General features: G+C 39.5%; 1 protein-coding gene across 3 annotated transcripts in view; it reads right to left on the minus strand.

Annotated features, from left to right (window-relative positions):
• The window catches only part of auts2a (activator of transcription and developmental regulator AUTS2 a), a 341,760-nt gene that overhangs the window by 124,412 nt on the left and 191,227 nt on the right, over nucleotides 1-26,121 (minus strand). For 2 of the 3 annotated variants that reach the window (XM_084105172.1, XM_084105173.1), the window contains one exon: nucleotides 9,348-9,377. The exons of the other annotated variant lie outside the window; for it this stretch is intronic. In XM_084105172.1, coding sequence (XP_083961298.1) covers nucleotides 9,348-9,377 — 30 coding nt within the window. The remainder of the gene's footprint in view (nucleotides 1-9,347; nucleotides 9,378-26,121) is intronic. 3 annotated transcript variants of the gene reach the window in all.

Consider the following 26,121-nt stretch of genomic DNA (forward strand, 5'->3'; position numbering starts at 1 on the left):
CTGCTCTCTCTACCTCGAAATCCTTCTGCTGTCTTGGCAAGTCTGAGGGGCTGTAAGGTCGTCACATAATTTTGGCGGTAGGCCCCTATAATGAGCACTGCCTGCCCACCCGCCCCCAGGATCCCAGCGATTAGCCTTCCACAGACACGTGATCCGTCTCCCACAGCTCTGGCATTTACAACGCTGACCTTGCCTGGAAATAACAAGGATCAAAATAGCCGGCAACCATAAGAAAGAAATTAAAGAAATAAACACGTCATTAGAAATAAAAGAAAGAGGGGGGTGCCGCGGCGGGACTGTAGCCGTGCAGCTTTAAAGGAGATGTGTCAGCGCTGCCGCGGCGTCCCGGTCTTGGTGAGGGACGCCGAGTCTCCCGAGCATCAATCACCCTGCCAGACCGGAGCCCCCCGGTCGGCTCAGGGGAAACGCCACTGACCCGACTGGGGAGCAAAGAGAGGGAGGGATAGAAGGCGCAAAGGAAGAAAAGCCAGTAAAAATTTAATGCACTCCGCAGAGCGGTCATGTCATACTTGGTTATGGAAAATAATCCCAGATGCTTGCAGTGGCTGAAATGGAGCTGTTATGTGCATGCCTCCTAACTCTGTCTGACAGCCGTGATGTACGACTACCATTACCGGAAAATATCACTTCAACTAACCCATGATCCGGCTCCACTCAGGGTCACATTATCCACGAGGAACAAATTACACCACTCCCCCCACCGCTTCCTCGCTCCCCTCGCCCCCCAACCCCAAAGTAAATACAAATTTCCTACATGGCCCGGTACAAATGCGGGCAGATACGTTAGCTATGACAACGCTCCGCGGAGTGACGGAGATGATGAAGTACATGACAAATCACGGGCTGACAGGCCACTCTACAGCAATCAGCCTCTTTCCCGGCCTCACGAGCGCCCACTCAAGCCTGTAAACACCCCTCTGCTCGCTCCCCTCTCTGTCCTCCCTCCTTTTTCCAGATGCAGGGAGGGCAAAACACATAATCTTTTACCGCTGACAACTCGCTCGCGAAGCTTTATTACCCGCCCCGTTTCACCGTGCGGAAGTGTGGCGAGGAGATAAAAAAAAAAACTGTTTTATGTTCCAGTGCTCTGGCTGAGTGATGGAGAAACTAATGTGCCTCTCCTCCTCCTCCTCCTCCAACCGCCTCAGGGCAAACATCGTCAGAAGACGAAGAGGGAAGCGGCGGATGAAGTGGAAAAAGAAGCCTGGATACATACTATACATATGGGCAGTGCTGGGTAGATCACTTAATTGTAGTCCATTACTGAATACAAATCTATTACATTACACATTTTAGGTAATATAATCATGTTACTTTTTAATTACTTTTACAGTACTTTTGATCTAACTCATCATTATTGATTTGAATAGGATAATATTTAAAGCTCTTAACTTAGCTCAGACTAGTGGCCGGTCTGAAAACTGGAAGACTTTCCGAACATATATAGTTTTTATTTTTTTATGAGAAAATATTTCTTATTTAAAAATAAGGGAAAAATCAATGAATTATGAATTTACTGCCATTTTGTGAATATTAGTAATCATGTAATCAAAACAGTAACTGTAGTCTGATTATGAATATTTTAAAATGTAATATAATCTAATTACAAGTATTTTAAAGGAAAACTCCGACTTTTTGGGACTTTAGCTTATTCACAGTATCCCCCAGAGTTAGATAAGTCCATACATACCTTTTTCATTTCTGTGCGTTCTGTAAGTGTTATTTGACGCACCCACCGCTAGTCTAGCTTAGCACAAAGACTGGATGTAAATGGATAAGGTAGCATACTAATCCCAATAAGTGACAAAATAATGCAAACATTTTCCTATTTACATGTTGTGATCTGTATAGTCACAGCGTGTACAAATAACAAGGCTATATGAGACAGAGACCATTTTTAATCGTATAAAAACTGGGAACTATATTCTCACTAGGCGTAGGAGCACAGCTACTTGGGCGGAGTGATTAGCGCAGCACACGAGACGCCCTGTTGATGGTTCCGTAAACAAAACAAACGTGACTAACTAGCTAGTAGCGAACGTGACTCGTGATCATGGCTGACTTTGAGGAATTGTCAGAGGAATGTCACTCGACATGGGGCGTTTCTTCCAGTTGATCTTGTCACAATGGAAAAAAAAAAAAAACGACAACTGCCGGGTGTATTAGGGCAGAGAAATCTTCCGTGGTAGTGACGCAAATATTTTGATTGTCATCAAGCCTTGACATTGATGGCAATACCCGGTCCCATTCATTACAACAAAGGCACTCGGTTTCTGTCGGCATAGGTTGGCATGTTCCACATTTACACCACAAGTCCGTGTTCGTTCTGATTCTCCCTTCGACATCAATCTGTTCGGCATCTTGTCTTACAGCTTCCAAAGTTTGTAACTCCTCGTCTGTGTATTCTGGCTCAAAACTATATGGTTCTGGATCTTGGTTTGATACCCAGTAAAATTCCTCTGACAATTCCTCAAAGTCAGCCATGATCACGAGTCACGTTCGCTACTAGCTAGTTAGTCACGTTTGTTTTGTTTACGGAACCATCAACAGGGCGTCTCGTGTGCTGCGCTAATCACTCCGCCCAAGTAGCTGTGCTCTTACGCCTAGTGAGAATATAGTTCCCAGTATTTATATGATTAAAAATGGTCTCTGTCTCATATAGCCTTGTTATTTGTACACGCTGTGACTATACAGATCACAACATGTAAATAGGAAAATGTTTGCATTATTTTGTCACTTATTGGGATTAGTATGCTACCTTATCCATTTACATCCAGTCTTTGTGCTAAGCTAGGCTAGCGGTGGGTGCGTCAAATAACACTTACAGAACGCACAGAAATGAAAAAGGTATGTATGGACTTATCTAACTCTGGGGGATACTGTGAATAAGCTAAAGTCCCAAAAAGTCGGAGTGTTCCTTTAATTTTTGACATCTGATTACATAATCCAGACTACATGTAATCAGTTACTATATGGGCAATTCTGATCATGGTTTTGTGAAAGACACATTTTCTAAAGCAACACTTTAGTGAAGGTCTCGAATGAGATGCGAGTGAGTGAAATTATAGCACTTCTCTGACGCAGAGACGCTAATAAATCTGCAACTGCTTTCAAATGGTGTCCTCTGCCCTTGGCCACACACAGATGGGGGGAAAATATGCAAGAAGGAATGAAGGGCCCATGAAAAGAGTGAGGGGGTGAGGGGTGTTAAAAGAGTTCAGTGATAAAGGTCCTCTCATTTTCCCTTTTAAGGCCTCATCAAGTGCATTAAAACGCAAAAGGATGTTCATTTGGAGCCAAAGGTGGGATACTTTAAAGGTACTTAAGATTAATCTGTCCATGCTTGTGCGATTTGTCATCTCCAGCTACCTCTTAAAGGTAATGGGCTGATAATTGATTACTACACATAAAACCATTTTTCAGCGCGCTTTTTGCTCGCTGTTAATGTTTTTTTGGCATTAAACACAGAGCTTCAGCATAATGCTTGTGCTGTGATTATGATATGGTTTAAAAGCATTATTTGTGGTTAAAAACAGCAAGTTTAAAAATAAAAAGTCCATAATGTTATGATACATCACATACGATGAGAACCATATGATTTAATAATAAGGATTATTGTCAGTAAAAATCTTACATTCATAATCTTGTACATCCATGTTATGACTTGCAAGCTTAAACGTTGGGCTTTATGTGATAATCAGTAATGTTTTGCATTGTATGCCATCATTTTCCAGTACAAGTGTGTTCATGAATTTATGGCTGTACTATTTCCAACTTGTTTCAAGTTTTCATTTTGCAAAATTTATTGTTAATTTTATTTTGTGAAATATAACAATCTTTTCATGCATCTATATATATATATATAATGATTAAAAATGTTAAGAAAAAAAGATAAATGTGACCCTGGACGTACCACAAAACCAGTCATATGGGTCAATTTTTTGAAATTGAGATTTATTGAGACACCATCTGAAAGCTGAACAAATAAACTTCCCATTGATGTATGGTTTGTTAGGATAGGACAATATTTGTCCGAGATACAACTATTTGAAAATCTGGGTGCAACAAATCTAAACATTGAGAAAATCGCCTTTAAAGTTGTCCATTTATATTTGCGATTGTGCTGCATTCACTCACAAAAATAAATAAATGTTTTATATATTTACGGTAGGAAATTTACAACATATCTTAATGGAACATGATGTTTACTTAATATCCTAATGATTTTTGGCATAAAACAGGGTTTTTCCTGGCTCAAAATGAGGACTCTCTCACTTTTCCTTTCAAAAAAAGAAAAACAACACACGTGTCCCGGACACAGTCTATGGTCCCTGACAAGCGTTACTCGAGCCCTGATATGTTTTCCTTGATGGGTTTTCTCTGAAGAGAATTACGTTGTTGAAAACGAAAGTAAAAGAGTCACGCACGTTCATTGTTTTACCGTGATGAGAGTTCCATGTCTTTATTAAACTCAACACATTATAATGATTTATCTGTCATCCACCCTCGATTAATTGGAATGGAATGTTTGTATTACTTGGATTATACGGTTTGTATTACCAGCACTATACGGTTTGAGAATGGACACAAGTAGTAACAGCAACAGAACCATCACGGTGAGAAAAGTGTATACCATGTGACTGTCTGTCCGAGTTTTGTCGAGAGCCGGAGGTAGCACGAAATTTGACGGAGGCGGCCGCATCATAATTCTCTATGCAGGAAAAACCCTGATAAAAGAAAAATCGATAATTATGACCCATACAATGTATTGTTGGCTATTTCCACAAATATACCAGTGCTACTTGTGACTGGTTTTGTGATCCAGGGTCACAAATATTATCTCTAGTAAATATAAAAAATAAATAGTAAATAAGCTAAAAACAAAAAATGGATTATTCCTTTATGACTGTTCCAGACTGAGACAGCAGAAAAAAGGCCTTATTGTTGAGATCTGAAATGTAAAAATCTAGTTTTACTTGAGCTTTTTCTGTCTTTTAATGTACAGATCAGTAAAGAGAGACAGGAAAATAGGAGTAAACAATGATGTGAAGCATGTCAGGCTCAAACCTGCGATCTTCATTGGCTTACATGTCAAGAGCACATGTGCAAGCCACTGCACCACGGCTCAGACATAAAGAGGGATTCTGAGGGAAGAGAGGCACAAAGCCTGAGCACATGTGCTGATTTGTTGCTGGCTTAAGTCGGCACAGATTCACTTGAGCCTCAACGGTCTTTAAACGCTCTCAGATGGCACAGACCTGTTAGTGTTAACTGCGCCATGAAAAGGGGACGTTATTGGATCCGGGCGGTGGAATCTTTCCCTCTTTCTCTCTCTGCCAGCCACAGAAGACATAATAATCCCCCTTGAGCGCCAGGTAATGAGAAGACAGGGTCCTACCTGCTCTCTCTAATAACACACACTTCTTCTGCACACAAATCAGGGCAGGGGCCTGGGGTTTGGTGGGTGAGCAGGTTGTGGGGAGAGGTGAGAACAAGATCCCTGGCACACCGAGGGAAAGAGAAAGAGAACGAAAGTAACGGGGCAACCAGGGACCCAAGCGGAGCCAAAAGCCTGGAAGGTGGAGGCCAGCCACAGTTGCCAGAGCCAGCCAAATGCATTCAGAGCGTTCTGGACCCCGTTCGGTCTGCATGCTGCCAATTCATCCAGCAGCAGGAGAGGGAGAGCAAGAGGAGAGCGAGCCAGAGAGGGCAGACAGCAGGACTAGGGCCGGGTTCCAGTTGGAATAGGCCAGGCCCGCGTGATGAACAGTGTACAGACTGTACCATTTAATAAATCTCTCGCTCCGCTCCAGCTAACACAAACGAGATGTCAAAAGGCCATTAAACACTCTCACACTTTACGCAACACGTCCACACACACACATACTGCTTCCCATTAACATAAAAAATACATAAAAAAACATAATTATTTTATAATTAAATTTAATAAAACACCATTCCATCAATTACACTAATTAATCAAACCTGCATGTAATGCATCATTATTACTAAGTAAACTACCTAAGTGAAATAAATAAATCATTGCTGGCGTTATTTTTACAGTAGGCTTTTAACTAGAAGCTAGTTCGAATATTTTATAAATAACAATATTAATAATATAAATATTAAAATAATATAAATTACATTGCTATTAAATATTTTATGAAATAAATTATTTTACATTATTTAATAAATAATATAATATATTTAAAAAAAAAAATTAAATAACAGTTAAAGTTAAGCCTACATTTAAAGCTAGTAAAAAATAATTATAACATTTATAAACAATAATCAATAATATAAAAATGAAAAATGTATACATTACGTTTTTGTTATTAAATACTGTTTTATATATTTATACTGTATTATACATTTTATAAAACTATTCTTTAATTTGATCACATCAATTTCTAAAAATTAAACATAATATTGGCTCATTATTGGCCAGCTCCTGCGTCAGCATCACACACATGTGTCGTGGTGCTCACGTGAACAGCGTCGGCCAATAATGATCTGGCGTTCTGAGGTAGAACCGAGAAGCGCTGCTCTGTGTTTACTACGTGAACAGCGTAGCAGACTGACATGGAGGAGAAGAGATTGTTGAATAAAGTTATTATTTTTGTTTGTTTTTTGTGCAAAAAAAGTATTTCTCGTCACTTCATAACATTAAAGGGTTAGTTCACCCAAAAATGAAAATTCTGTCAGTAATTACTCACCCTCATGTTGTTCCAACCCCGTAAGACCTTCGTTCATCTTCGGAACACAAATTAAGATATTTTTGATTAAATCTGAGAACTGGATCACTCCTCCATAGGCTTCTAAAGACGTTATAACTTGCTGGCCCAGAAAATGCATTAAAGACATCGTTAATATAGTCCAAGTGACTACAGTGGCTCAATCTTAAATTTATAAAGCGACGAGAATACTTTTTGTGCACAAAAAAACAATGACTTTATTCCACTATTAATTTCCTTCTCTCTGGGCCTCGAGTTTTTTCATGTAGTGTAATAGCGCAGCGCTTCTGTGTTGTACGTCACCACGTAGGCTCACTATTGGCCGACGCTGGTCATGTGTGTGATGCGTGTGACGTACAACACAGAAGCGCTGCACAGTTATACTACGTGAAAAAACTCGAGGCCCAGAGAGAAGGAAATGAATAGTGGAATAAAGTCATTGTTTTTTTGCGCACAAAAAGTATTCTTGTCGCTTTATAAACTTAAGATTGAGCCACTGTAGTCACTTGGACTATATTAACGAGGTCTTTAATACATTTTCTGGGCCAGCAAGTTATAATGTCTTAGAAGCCGATGGAGGAGTGATCCAGCTCTCAGATTTAATCAAAAATATCTTAATTTGTGTTCCGAAGATGAACGAAGGTCTTACGGGGTTGGAACAACATGAGGGTGAGTAATTACTGACAGAATTTTCATTTTTGGGTGAACTAACCCTTTAAGGTTGAACCACTGTAGTCACATGGACTATTTTAATGATGTCTTTACTACCTTTCTGGGCTTCGAAAGTTGCATTGACGTTGCTGCCTATGGCTGATTCAGAAAGCTCTCGGATTTCGTCAAAATATCTTAATTTGTGTTCCGAAAACATGAGGGTGAGTAATTAATGACAGAATTCTAATTTTTGGGTGAACTAAACCTTTAAGGAGAGTGGGCATGCATGTCATTTAAGGGAAAAAGGGAGAATGTTCATATCATTCTTGCAGTCAGAAGGTTATTTCTCCAGAGTGTCTTTTTTCATTTCCTGATTTGAGCCGGAGGAAAATAAAAAGAACTGAAAATGAATAGAACTGACCCATTAATGTGAAAAGTCGTCCTCCCCTACAGCCGCTGAACATATACTGTACTGTAACTGCTATTGGGAAAGAGCTACTGAATTCATTCCCAGAGTAAAGCATGTGAAAATATCACTGATGTGTCGCTTATTGCTAATGCAGCTCAACATGCTGACGGTTTTGTAAACACATTTTAAGAGCTATTGACAGAAAGAGATCCCTCCGAAGTGTTTGCGAATGTGTGTGCGTTTGAAAGAGAGCGCTCTTGTTTCTTTGTTTACCTAATAAACCCTCCCATTGTTTTGACACATAATTAATCAAAGGCAGAGAGAATGACATGACATTGTGAAAATCATTAGAGGAATAATGAGAAGTACGAACGCAGCGAGCAAAACAGCGATTAATGTCGTACACCACACATCTCTGCCATGCCACAACAAAAGGGCTTTGACTGACACAGCTAATTCGACTCGTCGTCGTCAAACCATTACTGGTTAAAACAACAAATGAGGAAAATTCTAAAAGAGTGAACAAAACAACATTTTCGTGTAATCATGCTGATGTTCAACAGACAGTAAATAAGTGGTGCAATGTGTCTTGTAAAGCTTTTTGTATCTTGCCTAGTTTGCATCAAAGTTAGCCTAGAGCCTAGTGTTCAATTACATTCATGCATTTAAATAATGGCCTGATTTAGTTATAAATAACATACTGTATGTCTTGTGGGTTATATCTATATATAATAAATCTGTAGGAATTGTTACATGTTAATATGTGTAAAATGTAACTTGTGAAGCCATAATGGTTCTTTTCAAATTTCGCACACCATTTAGTCATTCATAATTAATGCAGAGTTAATTAAGGCCTTCTCACAGTCATTAACAAGATGGTAATTCTAATTAAATAGAAACACACTTTTAAGTAGAGTCTAATATTGGATTCTCATTGATTCAAGTTTGATTAAAAACGAATAAAGATGATTTTAGAAGTGCTATATGATGTAACATGGTATTAATAATACCACTACTGGCACTAAAACTATCGCTAACTAGCTTTACATTTCCTGAAGGAAATCACAATTCAGTATATTAATTACAATGTTGAAATTTTTTTCCCCACATTTAAATCCGAATATTAAACCTAAAAGACATTCACAGTGAGTGACCAAAGCGACCAGACATCATTCATTTTCAAGAAAGATTTGGCAAATTCTGGGAGAGAAAAGTAACAGCGACCAGAGGCAATGCAACAAACGATTTATGCAAATTAGTAGCGAATCGATACGATGTAACTACCAATAAGAGAAACATAAAACATAGGAACGACTACTAGAAACCATCTCCAATGATGTATTCGCTATTATAAAGGGACTTTGTAGTTGTCTTTGCATATTATGTAGGGATAAGAAACAGTACTATAACAAAAACATTTCAACATTAATGTTTAATTCCTAAAAAATACATAAATATAAAATATAGAGATTTCAATACACTGCTGTTGTTGTGAGCTCTGTATTAATAGAAATAATTAGGCATGGTCTTACCTTGTCTTCTTGGTCACTCTCGCTTTCACACTGTAAGACAAAGACAAAGGCAACATTAGAACAGTGCAGAATCTAATAGATGTGACAAAGCTGAAACACTGTTTTTTTTTTTTTTTTTGCTTTTAAATATAAAGCCATTATGAAGTGGAAATCTGATTCCGGCAGTCTCGCACTGCACAGCTCATCAGCAGAGTAATAAAAGTCTAAGCAGGAAAAGGCTGTTCTTATCTCACTCAGTAGCCAGGCCTCATTACATCTGCCTATTACCACCAGCAGGGCTTTTTCTCCCAGACACCAACTAGAGCACGAGTCCAACTATCTTCACGTCTCATAGGCCACAGACACACTGCAGCTAAATACAGCTGCCGAGTACTTAAGCTTGTTCTGTACATAGCCTTTTACCATAAAAACAACCAAATTCACTTTCCTGAAATTCAACAAATTGATTACTTGGTCAAAAATATCTAATATTAAAAGGGTTTAATTGTTGACATTGATGTTTAGGGTTGGGTACTGCAGACTTCCTGATTCAATTAGATACTGAATCCTTTGGGTCTATTTCTAACTTTTTCTGCTAATGCTGTAAATCGTTTCAGATTGATTCAAAACTTCTTTTGAAGAACTGACTCATAATAGTCATTTGTTCATGAATCAGACTACACTGGTTGCTGAGTTTGGAATAGTGTACTACTCTTACTATTACTGCCATATAAAGATATGGTTAAATACTGTAGTAAGAGTAGTCTGTGGTTCCGAATTCAGCATATTCTGATTATTCTGATTCACTAAAAAGTACCAGTTAATAAGAGTTGTTCATGTTCAGAATTGGGCTACACTGGTCACACTGTATTTTTCAGAATCATTAAAAAGAACTGGCTCATAAGAGTCATTCGTTTTCGGAATCGGTCGACAATGATCATGTTGTATGGTTTTTTTTTACTAAAAAGAACCAATTCACAAGAGTCATTCATTTTCAGAATCAGACTTCACTGGTTGCGCTGTATGTTTTTGATTCACTACAAAAACAGTTCATCATAAGAGTCATTCGAATCAGGCTACACATATCTTTTTAAATCACTAAAACAACCAAGTCAATAAGAGTATTTTATTTTCCGAATACGGCTACACTGGTCTTGTTGTATGTTGTTGATTTATTAAATAGAACTTTTTCATAAGAGTTGTTTGTTTTCAGAATTGGGCTATACTGGTTACACTATGTTTTTGATTAACTAAAAAGAACCACGGTTGTCACTCCAAAAACTTTGCAGTGCATACATAGCCATAAAAAAAGACTATAGTGATCCAACTTCAAACAGAAAGTTTTTTTTTTTTCCAGTGTGCACTTAAGAATTTAACATTTTAGACATTACCCCGAATGAAAAGAAATTAAACTAAAATAAAACAACAAAAACAAAACAACAGAGGGTAATGGGGTCTTCATTCAAAATAAAGCAATGAAAAAATGAGCTAATAAACATAGAATGATATTAAAATGCTGAATTTAAGCCTTTCTGTCCAATTTCAATTTCAAGGTCCGCTTAATTCTTTATCTGCTAATTAGCTAGCAGCACACAGATGACTTGGCTGGGAGAGATGCGTTCAGGGTTTGAGTTTGGACTCCCTAATGAAGGCCTGCTAGGGGCGGGGCTTAAGGTCTTCAGGGCCAATTACACCCAGTGGAGCATAAACCTTGTGGCAGCCCTGAATGATTGACAGTTCTGGGAGCCGTATTCCTGCAAGGACTGAAAGCTAGGGATAGAAAGTGAGAGGAAGGGACAGAGTGAGAGAGTGAGAGAGGGGAGAATATTTTCTGGCACGAGTTTCTCCCGTCTGACCTGATACAGGGCCTGCTGAGCAGCATCCAATTTACAGCCCCAGTCCAATGGGATTCGAGACATACGGGGCTCATGTATTATACATAACCAATACACACACACACACACACACACACACACAGATGTTAATAACCTACTGCTCCTGTGTGTGCCAGTACAGTAATACTGTTAGCATTACAGTAAAAATGCTATGAAACACTATCAGTATTATATTATTGAGGCTTTTGAAATATAACCCACACTCTTCCCGTCCTTCCATGTACTTGGCCACAATGGTCAATTTAACATGTTCGACTACATGAAGCCTTCCTAAAGGCCAGAGGATTCCCTTCATCTGGCACAGGCAAAGTTCCTGAAGAGTTATAATAATGAGCAAAATGTATTTTTTCCAGTGTGTTGTGATCCATAAAAAACACTGCCGGCATCTCCATTGGCGTGTCAGTGCTCCCCATGCCCAGCCTAGCGCTTTGATTGCGGAGATATGAGAGGAACGAAATGACTCGCCCTTGCTTGTGAAGCAAATGGAACGCGCTAATAGAACTCATCGCATTACCCAATGCAAAAAGTGCCATAGCTCATTACGTCAGGATAAAAGGATATCATTGTAGACGGTGAGCAGAATTGACTTTCTGCGCCGCGACTTGATGATTTAATCAACTGCTCTCCTTCGCTTCTCATCCGCGTGCCTGTCGCTAACACAGGTGCCGTTAAACGACACTCTCGCGAGCCAGCGAGTGGAGAAAGGGAAGAAATTGCTGTCATTATTCTTTCTCTCTCTCTTGCTCCTTCTTTCCAAGAATAGAGGTATGTAAATTTCCATACTGGTGCTGAGAGAAAAGATTGAGAAAAGGGGGGTGGGCCCAGATGGAAATACCTTTATAGTGGGAGAGTAAAAGTAACGGAGAAAGTAAGATTAGATCTGACAGGTAAGGGCAGGCAGCTTGTTTGTCCTTAACAGCGAGAAGCTGCACTTTTCATGAATAAACAATAACAACAACAAAAAACAAAAAAACAAAAAGGTAAGATCTGTCGCATGTTGTGATTCAAAGTATATTAGAGCGTCTGAGTCGTGGCATAGTGCTTAGTGCATATTGGATATTGGGCTTTGGTGCTCATGTGGGAGATACAGGTTCAAGTCCAGTGTCATTTTCTATTCTTTGCTTTTCTCTCCATCATTTCCTGTCCTGTTTCATCAAATAAAAGTAGAAAAATATATTGTTGACTGACAATTATACTATACAATTAATATTTTATTATAGTTATATATTATATTATAATATAATTTTATATTATAATTGCTTCAGTCAAGAAAACATCCATTTGAACAGACTGAAGTTAAGAAAACAACAGTAAAGGATGCTGACAAGAGTAAATATGAAGAGATTGGCAAAATGATGGTCAGTCCAACATATTTAATTCCTCTAAAATACTTGGTATTACAGTCATATTGGTTGGATTAACTTGGGAATCCATCTCAGCATTTTCAAGCTTTTTTTCTGGTGTGGTGTTAATTTCAAAGCCAAACACTTCGCCAATTGATCTTGGCTGCAGATCAATATAGCATGTTAAGCTTATTAAAACAGCCAATGGCCTCAGTGGAACAGTAGAGCCATCTGCTTTAGTTAGACACACACTCCTCAGATACAGCGAATGAGGAAGAGCTGATTAGGCCTCTGAATGAGACCAATAGTGTAACAGATCCTGTCTACCCCTGCTGTGTTCATGCAGTCTGTACTGCAGCAGTGCAGCATGGGAGCTACACACATCTTGAAAATCCTCATGAAATCCAAAATGACATATTTGACATATTTCAGAATAATAGTGAAGCAGGAAAGGCATGCAATCATGGTTCATTATGCACTTGTACTTGTGCTAACACTCACTCTTTATTTCCTTACCCAAATATCAATTGAAAGGAACAGGCATTTTAAAAGTGCCTTCAATGTTTTGTGGTTTGTCCCTTGGCTTTATAACAAGAAACAAGCTCTTTGATACGTCACCAACTTCTTGTTACAACATGAAATGTCAACCCAGCACTCTTTAAACAATGTCATGGTTTCTTAAAAGTCTGGACTGGAATCAAAGTCCCTAATTTGGCTGGTTTTCCACCAAAATCGAAATGAAGCTTTTTTTAACACGAGCACAACCACACACACAACGACAAATTTCCACAATGGCAAAAACAGAGAATTTACATGAAAATATCTTCAAGCTAAATACATTTCATTTCATTCCTATTTGAAGTCAAATCTCAAAGGCCTCGTAAGTGCGGTACAATAAAGGAGCGAAAGCAATCGTATTCTGAGCTCGTTTAACCACGTCTTTGCCGCAGTCCAAAGCTCCGAGCTTAACCAGACTTCTCGAAACGAAAACCTCAGTGCCCACATCAAACTGTATGACACACTCTGGTGAAGGGCCAACACAATGAAAAATATGTGGTTTAAATTCAGCACAGCTATGAGCCAAACACAGCAAACACTCTGAAAATATGCTTCAAAAATATGTTTAAAAACAGCACATAAAGAGATCTATTCTTATTTAGCAGTAATTGATGTAAAACCGCAATCAAATGTCAAGTTAGGACGCAAAGTGTTCAACGTTCCATTTCATGGTCTATTTGCCATTGTGTTGTAATTGGCACTGTCAACGAACGCTGAAATTAATTGAGACTGATCTGTGCTTGATTACAGAGGCAGTGGGGGTCCGGAAGGTTGACGATAGGTTTGAACGCTCTTTCTCCCTCCGTCCCTCCTCCTTCTCTTTCCTTTGCTATTTTCACCCTCTGCCTGTCGCTCTCTCGCTCTGCCTGCGGGTTGTGGTGGGTGGCGGTGGGGGACAGCTTGAAGAATGGCAACCATTGCCAGGGTCAGCTCTGACAGTGCCAATTTGATGCGCTGCCACAGAGAGCTATGTGCCCCACCTCCTTCCTCCCCCCTCATTCTCTCTCTCCCTGTCCTCCTACCTCCCACAGAAAAAGCTGCGCGTCCTGATGGTTTTCTGATGCAAACCATGGCGCGGCAAAATGGTTTTTCCCCTCCTGCTGCCTGCTTCTCCATCTGCCACTGGGGCCGCGCCGCCGCCGGCCGCCTGCCTGTCACAGCGTGCAGTGAAATTAGCCAGGGAGGAGGCGCTCGCTAGTGCTAATTACGTTTTAATCATTGGAAATGTGTTGGCAAATCAAGGCCTGGAGCTCCCACTCTCTGCTCTGCAGTAGGAGTGTGTATGTGTGTGTGTTGAGCTGGATAGAAGAGGAAGGATGAAGAGAGAGAGGAAGCAAAATCAGGCACAGCCAGCACTGAGCTAAGAGTCAGACGCTCTGAGGAGAAAATGGCGGCGTGCCTTGTACTGTCTGCTGAGAGTGAGGCTTTGAGTATTGGGCCACAGAGAGACAATACATTTCAAGACTGAAACCAACGCTTCAAGTCTACCATACAGAATGAGTTATGCCGCACTGAGCCGGCTACTGACGACCCATAAGTACCAAGGTGACATTTTAACAGGTACTGTTAGTCAAGCGTGGCTCTCAAGATATTGGGCAGATTCTTCAAAAACTGAATACTAAACCTATTCAAATATTTGAACTTATTCATGATTCAATTTATAACATTTTTGAGGTTAAACCAAAAAGAAGGAAATTATTTTCTTCTCCAGTGATACTCATGACAAACTTGCATTTAATATGAGTTCACAAACTCATTTGAACGAGAAATTATAAGCTTACGACAAATAGGCAGGAATGTTGGGCCACAGAAGTTTGACAGAACACTATTTTTTACATGTGACATGATCCATTTAACTTATCGTTATTTAAAGAACTGGTATAAGTACCAAAAAATACATTAATACATAAATACATGTAGTGAATCAAAATACATTAACATCAAGCTTTTATAAAATGTATTTCCTTAGTTAAAATAAATGAAAACACAAAAATGTTGTCACACTTGACACAAAAATATACACATTATTTTATTTTATTTATTCATAAATATTTTTTTTGCAAAGTGGTATCATCCAAAAAGAATGAACAAAAAAAAAAAGGAAATTATAAAAGATATAACAATAGAAAATAGTTCTATTATAATTCTATATTCTATTATAATTTCAATTGTAAAAATATTTCCCAAAATAACTGTTTTTACTGTATTTTTAATCAAATAAATGAAGCACTGTAAGAGACTTCTTTCAAGAACATTAAAAAAATATGCAATTATTAATATGTGTGTGTGTGTGTGTGTGTGTGTGCAACTGTTTAATTCATTTTAGTCATAAGAAATGTCAAAAAATAGCATTCAATATATTTTCTCTAGTTTGGGTTTAGGAAACCCTGATCAAACTGACTGCAAGCAGACATAGATAAATCAAAGCAAATAAATAAAAGACAGACGACAACCATTATAACATTAATGTAGCAAACACAACATTGGAGATGCATTACACTATTTATGCATTCAGTGTTTATGTCATTTTAAGCTCAAATGTCCATCTTAAGCTAAACCTAACAGTGCATAAATGACAGACGTGGGTGGGTGACATAAATAACATGACTGCGAATCATCTACCCAATGACCCTGTCTCTGTGTTCTCCACAAGCCTTTAACATTAAACTCAAGTGAAATCTAACCTCACTTAGAAGAAAAAACAGCAGCGCTGCTGTCAGCCGCATCAGCGAGAAGGAGGAAATGTATTTCGACACCTTTGACTGGCTTAGGCCATTAAGAGCACCAGGATCCAAACCTGATGACATTCAGGGACTAATTCACACAGCATCTGCGTGACGTCCAGCTGTCATCCTAAAGTACGGCAGGATGAAGGAGCGGAGGAACAAATGAGGAGGGAAGCGTGACAGCCAGGAGGGCGTCTAGATACAGGGAAAACATCTCCTTCACCAGTGGAGTGTGGCCTGTCCTAGGGCAGCTCTCTCTCACGCCTGTCAGAAAGCAGTCATCTGCTGCCTGGCCTAATAACCTCCAGCCTGATCGTAGCGTCCAACCCTCTCCCTCGTGCACCTTTCCAACATCTGCAGGCAATTTCCTCCCCGATATGACACTTTCTCCAGACTATGAGCACCGAATATGAACTAAAGGACTTAAGAGAGCACAAATACTGAAGCTTTGTTCCAAAACCTAGAAAGCTGCCAAAATAAAGCACACTTTAATCATATGTGTGCTCCTAGCACAAAGCAGCATTGCATATGTCCTTCATGGAGAAGGCAATCCCATAATGCACTGCACTGGGGGAAAAACAACACATGGCAGGCAAACCAAGAATTTTTTTTATGATAAATGTACTATTTCAAATTAATACTAAAATGTAATGATTAAATAGTTGATAAAAATATTTGATATTGCTATATATTATTATACTGATTCATTTTATTGTTTTGTTATAATATTTGTTCCTTTTCAAATTAAATTTAAATTTGTTTACATGATATTATTTTTATATCCTGTTTATTAAAGTACTGTGCCAGTAGCTTAGCAACATGCAAACATCAAAATCTATTAAAATCAACTGTTATCTTTGTGATGCAGAATTGCTGCCTATGTAGGTCCAATTTGGTCACTTATGAGGTTCCATGACAGTTTGGATGTTGTCTTAGAAAACTGCAGTATTGCTATTGCAGTAGTTTTAAAATAGCACCTGTGTGGAAAATACTGGTGTATAAGAAAATTGTAGATAAGAAGCTGAATCTCAAGTATTGAGAGCCATTCTTAGACGTATATCAGCCACACACACTCTCTGTGTGATGCCGTGCCAGGAAACAGAAAAGGGTTAGCGGGTACAAGATGTGTCTGTGTTATGCCTGTATGCATGTATGTAAATGTGTCTACGTATCTGGAGGGAACGTCTACCTTTAAAATAACTTGTCAGCTAAGCTGCTCGGGCTGACAGATGTGAGATGGCGCCCCGAGGTGGAGCTTGGCACAGACAGATGGTGCCACAGGGCAACGCGCTTAGCTGATCAACCAAGGGTGGCACTGTCACCCAGCCTGCCAGCCACAAGTGAGAGTGGGAGGGTAGGGTAAACGCTGTGTGTGTGTTTGTTTGTAAAAGAAGAAAAAAAGAGTGGGAAGATGAAATCATATGTACAAATCAGTAAAGCATAATTTATTCCTGTGATGGAAAAGCTGATTTTTCAGCATCATTACTCCAGTCTTCAGTGTCACATAATCCTTCAGAAATCAGTCTAATATGCTGATTTGCTGCTCAAGAAACATTTATCCTAATCAATGTGGAAAACAGCTGTGCTGCTCAATATTTTTGTGGAAACCATGATACATTTGTTTTTCAGGATTACAATAGATTAGAAAGTTAAAAAGAACAACATTTGTGACCCTGGACCACAAAACCAGTCACATGGGTAAATTTTTTGAAATTGAGATTTATACATCATCTGAAAGCTGACTAAATAAGCTTTTCATTGATGTATGGTTTGTTAGGATATGGCAATATTTGGTCGAGATACAACTATTTGAACATCTGGAATCTGAGCGTGCAAAAAAATCGAAACATTGAGAAAATCTCCTTTAAAGTTGTTCATTTATGTTCACGATTATGCTGCATTCACTCACAAAAATACATGTTTTATATATTTACAGTAGGAAATTTACAAAATATCTTCATGGAACATGATCTTTACTTAATATCCTAATGATTTTTGGCATAAAAGAAAAATCGATCATTTTGACCCATGCAATGTATTGTTGGCTTTTGCCACAAATATACCCGTGCGACATGTGACTGCTTTTGTGATCCAGGGTCACATTTGTTTGAAATCTAAATCTTTATCTATTTGTAACATTATAAAATTCTCTACTGTCACTTTTTATTAATTTAATGCATCATTTTGGAATAAACGTTTTAAATGCTTTCCAAAATAATAATAATAAAAAAAGCTTTTGTACAGTAGACACACACACACACACAAAGTCTTTTCAAAGGGTTTTAACCAAGAAACACGATGACAAGTTTTTATGTACATTTTTAATGAATCTGTTTTAATTCATTTTTAATTCATCCAATATATTATGGAATTTTTTATCCACGGTAAAGTTGTTCGGAAGATATAACTAATGTTTAGTTAGCTAACAATCAACACCTAGGTAGACAACAGCACAATAATTAATAAACTGTGCTTCTGTCCCTCACTGCTGTTTATGTCAAATTAAATATGAAAATATGGCATCTTTTCTGACTAAGGTCTATTTCAAGATGCCAGACACTTTCTTTCCCCTAATAAACAAACAAACAAGCAGAGTCAGTGTGAATTTCACTCCCACAGACATTCAGTGCTGAAGAAGGTTAGTCAGCAAACAGTTGCTAGCTTAATCAAAGATTAATAGAAAGATATTCAGACAATTAAATACATCAGATTGCATTGTTTGTACCATTATGGCTCCTCCCTGGGGAACAGTCCACTTTGTTTGCATTTTAATTACTGCATGCACAGCTGACATTTGCTCTGATGCCAGCTGCCATCTTTGTTATGCTTCTCCTCGTACCCTCTGGAAAAGAGCAGTGAGGCGGAAAAAGTGTGGATGAATGTATGCAATTGTGATATAACTGAATATTTTCAGGGCAAAGACATAGGGCAACTGGACAATGCATAAGCACACAGGTCAAACACTAACTATTTATTTTATCATTGAGAAAGTTTCATTGACAGACCGGTTTCATTCGTGCCCATATAGACATCACACATGAATGAGCAATATTCTAGCTTTCCTTCAATTACTCTTCATCATGCTCTCTAATTTTCTATCAAACTGCAGTATCTCTTTTTTTTCTCTATTTCCCTGTGCCTCCCCCACTTTCTCTCTTTATCCAGCAGGAACGGATGTGTAGCTCTAATCACTTTGCTCCCCACACCTGACGGCACACTATTAACTCTAGGTCTCTCTGGTGACCCTGCGGGTCGTTGCCCATCACATCAAGTTTTTATTAGGGAATTTTCCTCATCATTAGCTCTGGCCCAGACGCCCACCATTAATATTCATTCTACTGCACACTTCCATCATCCTCTGTCTCGGTCTTACTACAATCCATCTGAAATGCTGCAGCACATTCACCACCTATCATTAACAGAGCTCCACTCCACCATTGATAGTTGTTTGGGAAACACACACCTTGACCTGTTAAATTCTTTCTGTCTGTCTGTCTGTCTATCTATCTATATGTCTGTCTGTACATTTTAATAATATGTGTATGCACATTTGTATATTTACTTACAAATTTGAGTGTCAATTGATCTACATATTTTATGAATCACTTTGGCCGAATCATTTCAAAGTCCCCCTGTAGTCAATAATTTTATACCTTAAAACTAATCTTTGATCACCAAAAAGCTTGAATGTAACTCTACATCCTTTCTTCGTTTAGTATATGCGGAACCATGAGTTTGCAAATTAGCCCCGCCTCCACTCACTCATACAGACTCATCCACAAGTCGATGTATCAGAATGGTAATGCATTTTATGTATCGCTCTCTACAACGTCGGACACATAACAGTAATTAATATGATTAGCCTTTTGCTTGACTACGTTATCAAACAGCTAATAATGTGTTGCTAATGTTACACAAACCATGTTCTCATTCGCCATTCTGCCTTCTAAAAATCAGTATCCTTAGAAATGCTTTGAACAACTTAGAACGTCATTGGAGAAAGGCATATAGTTCATCATAACATCGTAATATACATCATATACAAAATTCACCCGCTATATTGCTAAATGTATCCGATTTTTCATATCAACAGAAAAATATACAGGGATAACCTGGCTTCTCTCGAGACTACTCTGCTTTGCAGCAGTTAATGATATGCTAAAGCCTGTCTGCATCTTGACGTGATTGGTGACAAGGTAGTTTGTGACGTAAGAAACACAGGCGATTTCAAACTGCGTTTTTTAGACTGTCTTTTTTTCACTGCAGCTTTAAGGAGAAAATACTGCTGACTTATGAATTTGCACATGGTTTGTCTTAAAAGCATATTAAAAACACCACATAGACATATAAACAACATTAAAAACTTGATTTCACCACAGGGGGTCTTTAAAAGTATGGGATTAAAATCTGAACTGTTTAATAAATTGCTTATCTACAAAGGTAATTACAAAAACAGCAGTGCAGTAACTGTTGAACAAAAGCATTAACTACAGGCCAGACCAATGAGCCCCTCAGCTGGAAGAGACACACACACCCACGCACACAGACAGAGGTGATAAGACAGTCTCACACAGCGCCAGTGGACAACTCTCACTCTGATAACCCTCCTGCTCCAGGGATGGTTGTCTAAACACACAGACACACACAGACCGTGGTGGTGAACAGAGGCCTCTGCTAGCCACAGGCACCTCCAGCAATTAACTGACAATTCCCTGACAAGCTGACATAAACCCCATGAAGCCTGGGCATTTGTGGTTGTATGTGTATGCATTCCTCAATGCAGTATTTTAAATAAAAAAATATTCAAAATTACACACAAACACAGACATATTACGCACACATACATATACACACACATAAACACAATTTTTAAAAGGCCATAGTATTAGATTTATGTCAAGCTTTTAAATTTGAAATTAAATCTCAATTTAAATATGTACAAACAAACAATTTGTGCTGCCAATACACACAGTACAGATGTGCTGGATGAAGCAAAACTCTAATATTTGTATCTTTCAAGTGCCCGAACAGCTTCAGTTCTTGTGCCATTATCATTAGTTATGAATTCATTTTCCCAGACATGCTTGATCCAATTGTTCTCATACAATCACCATAAACACTTCTCAACATGCAAACAAGCCTAGATGAATAAACACCAATGGAAACGTCTCGCTCTCAACTTGGCGGCCCTGCAGAGCTGCCAAAGATCTGCTTTGTAAACAACAAAAATATTTAATTTGAGAGAGTGATGCTGAGCAAAATGAAATTAAAAGGAACTCATGCTAACTGTTAAATTACTCGCAGCGCGCTAAATTACATTTGCTTTTCCATCGGAGAGATCAAACGGGAAAACTCCAGCACTCCAGCGCTAATTATTTACAGTCTTCACCTCCCTCCCATCCCAGGAGGCTTAATAAACATACTATTTCTCTCTCCCTCTCTCAAGTTTTTGCGCACACTTGTTTATTTCTGTTTTGTTTTTTTAAATAATTATATTACCCCACCTCTTTTCCCTCAACTTCATAAACTCTGGCGTCGAGAGCCAAGACTGAGATTCGGATTGTAATCCTAGTGTACACTGGGGCTTCTTAAGAAAGCATACCATCTAAAGCAGGGTGGGCCCTGTGGGGGTGTTGCTGTGGCAGCGTCGCCATGGGAGCAAGGGGTGAGTGACACGAATGGCTGTCACTGGGATTAATTAGCATGCTAAGTGGCGGAGGGGAGCACTAGGCAGCGGGTGTGAAGCAGAAGCCATCTGACATGCACACACACCCCAGAAGTGTGGATTTTCACCAAAGGTGGCGGCAGTGCAGATTGTAATCGCACCCCTGAGAAGTGATCTCACACATATACTCCTCTCTGAAGAACAAAATAAAAACAGAAAAGGTGTCTGCTCGATGTGCAGTTAAGAGGGTGAACAACATTATTTCTAATAAGTGGCAGCCAAAAAGACATACTCCTCCTTATCTTTTTTTCCCCATTCTCCTCTATTGATTCCATTTTATTTTAATAGCAAAACTTTAAGCAACAATCTAAAAATTCAGCAGAAAATTAGCTATTTGCCATATTTCAAGGGATGCAGTCATATAAAAAAATTCTGGCCAATAACAGTAAGCTGATAATTATCTTAATGCTATGCCGATAACCAATAAATAGCCAATATTAACATTCCATACTACTTTGTCTTTACTTAAATCAAATAAATCATTTTAAATGCTACAAATTATTTTAGGCATCACATAATTATAATGTAGGCTACAGTCGAAATTCATTTTGCGATGGCTTACAATACCATTTACCTGTGTTATCAAATTATTTTTATTTTTAAAGACTAAAGGAATAGTTCATATTTATTACAACAATCACAAAAAAGGGGCTGTGGCCCTCTGGAGGGTCTCTGGAAAAATGCAATTCTGTTACAAACTGAACACAGCAGAAATTCTAGTACAATCTATGTTCTAGACATTCTAAACGCACTTTAGTATTCTAAAAATGGCTTTGGATTCTAGAATTCCATATGAGTCTGACCCCTCTGATCATAATCTCTACAATTAGAAGAGGAGTTGTGCCCCCCTGCTTGGCCCTGTGCCGTCATGTGACCTCAAAACACCAGCTGAAAGACCCGGCCTATTGCACTTCAAAAAAGAGAGCTTCCGCCTGGCACCAGTGCTGAGCAGATAAGCCTAATTAAGAGATGGAGAGATGAGAGCGGTAGAGCAAAGCCCCTGCCAACATCAGTCTCTCTGCTCAGCCCATTAAAACTACAGAGCAGGACGAGGGAAACAAACACAATCAAAGCCCTGTTCCTGTGCGTTTCCTGTCTAGAAATTGGCCGTAGGCATTATCTCAAGCTAGCACCGCATGCTCGCACTGGAACATGATCCAAAAGCTACAAAAGCAAACTTTCGCCCGCATGCAACACCTGTTTGCGATTAGTGTGTTCGACAACACTCCCCTCCCTTTGGGCTACTTTGTTTGGCTTTAAAGTTCTGTTTCTTAACATGATAACTAACATCATGCAAATAATCCCAAAGCTAATCAAAGATTCGCCGGTGGATGTTGGCCAGTCTGCCCTTATTGAGTAAAACCGCAGTAAGATGAAATGTGCATATCTCTAGACTAACCCCAGGGCTCTTGTTATCATATCGATCTGCCCGACAGGAAGTGGCCTTTAGTCTCTGGGTTTCTACAGTCCTACTAGCTTAACATGGCGAACCGACAGAGCAGCAAACACTAAAACCGAATGCTTCTTGGTGCACAAGCCAAGCAAAATCTTGTCTGTCAACGCCACATTTATTAGTCAAATTCTTCTCGAGCTAAGGCCCGCTTTGCTTTGGGAAGGAATTTGCGTGTCATGGCCTTCATGGTCAGCAGTTAGAGCCGTTAGTGAAGAAGTTACAGTTACGGATCTTCAGAAACAGTAGCCCTGTCTGTTGGAGAGGGTCATAGGATCGTGTTACTACTCCTCATGTGGTTTGGCTGTGTTATTCCAGGCCACCGGGTAAAGCCGCGCGTGAATGTGTGCACGTGTGTGCGCGCTTGCTCTTTTCCAATAAAGCCTGACCTCTGTTTCCATCCTGCAAATTCAGCACATGGTCCCCTGTAACTCTTCATGACAGGCCTGATCTGGCTTTTCTCTCAGAGAGAGAGGGAGAAAATAGAAAATGAGACAAGGAGAGGCAAAAAAAACCCTGAAGTGTTTTGTCAGCCATAATTACTCTTAAATGATGTGGTCCAAACACGGAATTAGGGGGCACTTTGTTGTTGGAGCAGACGCTCTTTGATCAGGCCCTGGTGGAATGTGTTTCGCATTAGGGGCCCGGTGCTGTGATGTATGCGTCCTGTCAGGTCCAGGATAACAGTAACAGGACCAGGGCAGGGTCACCCCCACCTGCTGAGGATCAGGTCAGAGGGGGTATTATATGTGACTGAGCTACAGCTGCTCCCCTGCCCCTTAACCTTTGGACGTGCTTCTTTTCCCCATCACTGCCAGCCAAAGACCCCCAAGTGCGGTTCTGCCAGGGCTCTACACTTACTTTTTGAACAAGGAGCACTGGTGCGCCTAAATAAAAAAATTTAGGAGCACAGACAAATATTTGGGGGCACAGTCATTTTTGTTGTATAAGTTTATCATTATAGTTATCATTATCATTATACTGAAGATTTAGGCCTAAATAACTGATCTCCCGGTAATATAGTGTCCTACTCTGCCCCTCCTCATGATGATGTATTTGCAGTTGTTTCTATAGAAAAATGCTGTGTCACTCGCACGAGTGCGCCCAAATATTTTTTCACGTTCGCACGCCGAAATATTTACTCGCATGTGCGAGTGAAATGGGCGCAGTGTAGATACGAAAATTCATTCAGATATGGATTATGTTTAAATGAAATTAAAAAATAATATAAACTTTTAAAATTTTGTGTAATGTTCCAGTTATATCCACCACATCCAAAAACACGCATCATTACCAATCAAAATGTAATTTAGTCAAATTGTGTGATAATATTATTTGTGTATTTTAAATAGATTTAAGATCCATAACATGATATATATTAATTATTTTCATATAAGGTGGGGATTTCCATTGCTTTCAGAAAAAAGGAGCAAATCAAATTGTGGCGAGCAGGACGTTGCAGAGGGCTGTGAGAGAGCGGCATGAGGCCGGTGGCGTGATTACTCTGATGAGCGACACCTGCGAGACGCACCGGTCTCGAATCTCTCACGGAGGAGCGGAAGCATAAAGGAGGAGCGACAACAGTGAAGAGCGAGAGAGGACAGGCCTGATTTTATGTTGTGTTTTGTTTCTGTTTTGTGTGGCCAGCAGTCGTCCGTGAGGGGCTGCTGGCTTTTACTTTCATTTTGTATTTGGTTTATTTTTGTCATTAAAATATATTGAATGTTCGCCGGTTCCCGCCTCCTTCTTCCCATAACTATTGAACCTCGTTACACAAATAAACTATTAAAAATATAAAAAGTGTGTTTTAAGAGAGTTTTACTTTATTTGTAGTTCAGAGGGCCAAGAGTGCCCGAAGAAACACCCTTAGTCATGGCTTAATGGTTAGAGAGTCAGATGGGTTTGAGTATGGGTTGCCATACTTGGCCTTCACTTAAAATGAATCTCTCCACCTGAGCACATATTGTAGAGGGGCTTGAATGACAAACAAACAGGTTTTTGAAAGCATTTGAGTGAAGGATTGAGAAAGAGAGAGGGAGCGAAGGATGAACATAAACATGAGTTAAGATTTCAACCAGTCAACTTTATGATTAAAATTCTGTCCCTTTATGGTCATAAATTACACAATAGTGATTTTTTTCACTCAGGCAAACCCACTTCGCCATTATGTTGTGATATATTTGTCAAGAGCTAAACTATTTTTTATTGCACTAAAAACATCCTGTGCATATCACACTGTCAGAAACAGCATAAACGAGCTGACATTTAAGATTCAAGCCATTTTCTCTTTGTCAAGCAGTTGGTGTTAGGTTTCAAACACTTCTGCAGAGTCTCAAGCAAGTCGGAGAGTCATTCTTCTGCCCGTCTTAAATCCCTCCATTCTCAGGAGAGCTTGGTGAACGCTGGCGGTGGCCCACGCTCCAGCCTGACAGCCATCTGCCGAGTCCCATCGGTCCACTGGCGAGTGATACAGAGCAGGCAGGCGATCTCTCCCAAGAGTGTCTGCATGGCGTGTGTAAAAGGGTTGTTCTGTGGCTTCGCTGAGAGCCCCTTGAGTCACTGTTTCGGGCTGGAGGCCCAGGGGAGGAGGGTGGTTGTTTGTGAGGCAGAGGGAGAGAGTGAGCCCACTCCAAAGCTGCCTCCTCAGGCTGTGGCCCTCTGGAGGGTCTCTGGAACGTCTTGGAGCCATCTGGGGAGAAGTGGAGCGTGGCAGAGAGCAGCTGGACCCTCTGAGCGCCTATTTAAGTACTGGCAGCCCTGAGGCACCATCAGTCACATCACAGAGACAGAGCAGGGACATGCAGAGAGGGGCAAGTAGGAAACAGACACCCTTAAAATATAATTGCCCACAAATCACCAGCCCATGCCCCCAATATGCCCTTTGCTCACTATAGAAAAATAGATTTTACTCTAATAAAATTAAGCCATGAAGACATGCCATATTATTTCTCGTTTATTGGCCTCATAAACACTCTTCTTCCAAACTCAAAAAAGCAACTGGCTCTTTATATGCAAAGAATGGCCACTGCCACATTACCTATGATTACATGCACCCAAATAAACCATTAGTAATCAGATTGATGGCTCAATCAGAATGA

This window comes from Abramis brama (assembly GCF_963993115.1).
Source record: "Abramis brama genome assembly, chromosome: 25".
NCBI lineage: Eukaryota > Metazoa > Chordata > Actinopteri > Cypriniformes > Leuciscidae > Abramis > Abramis brama.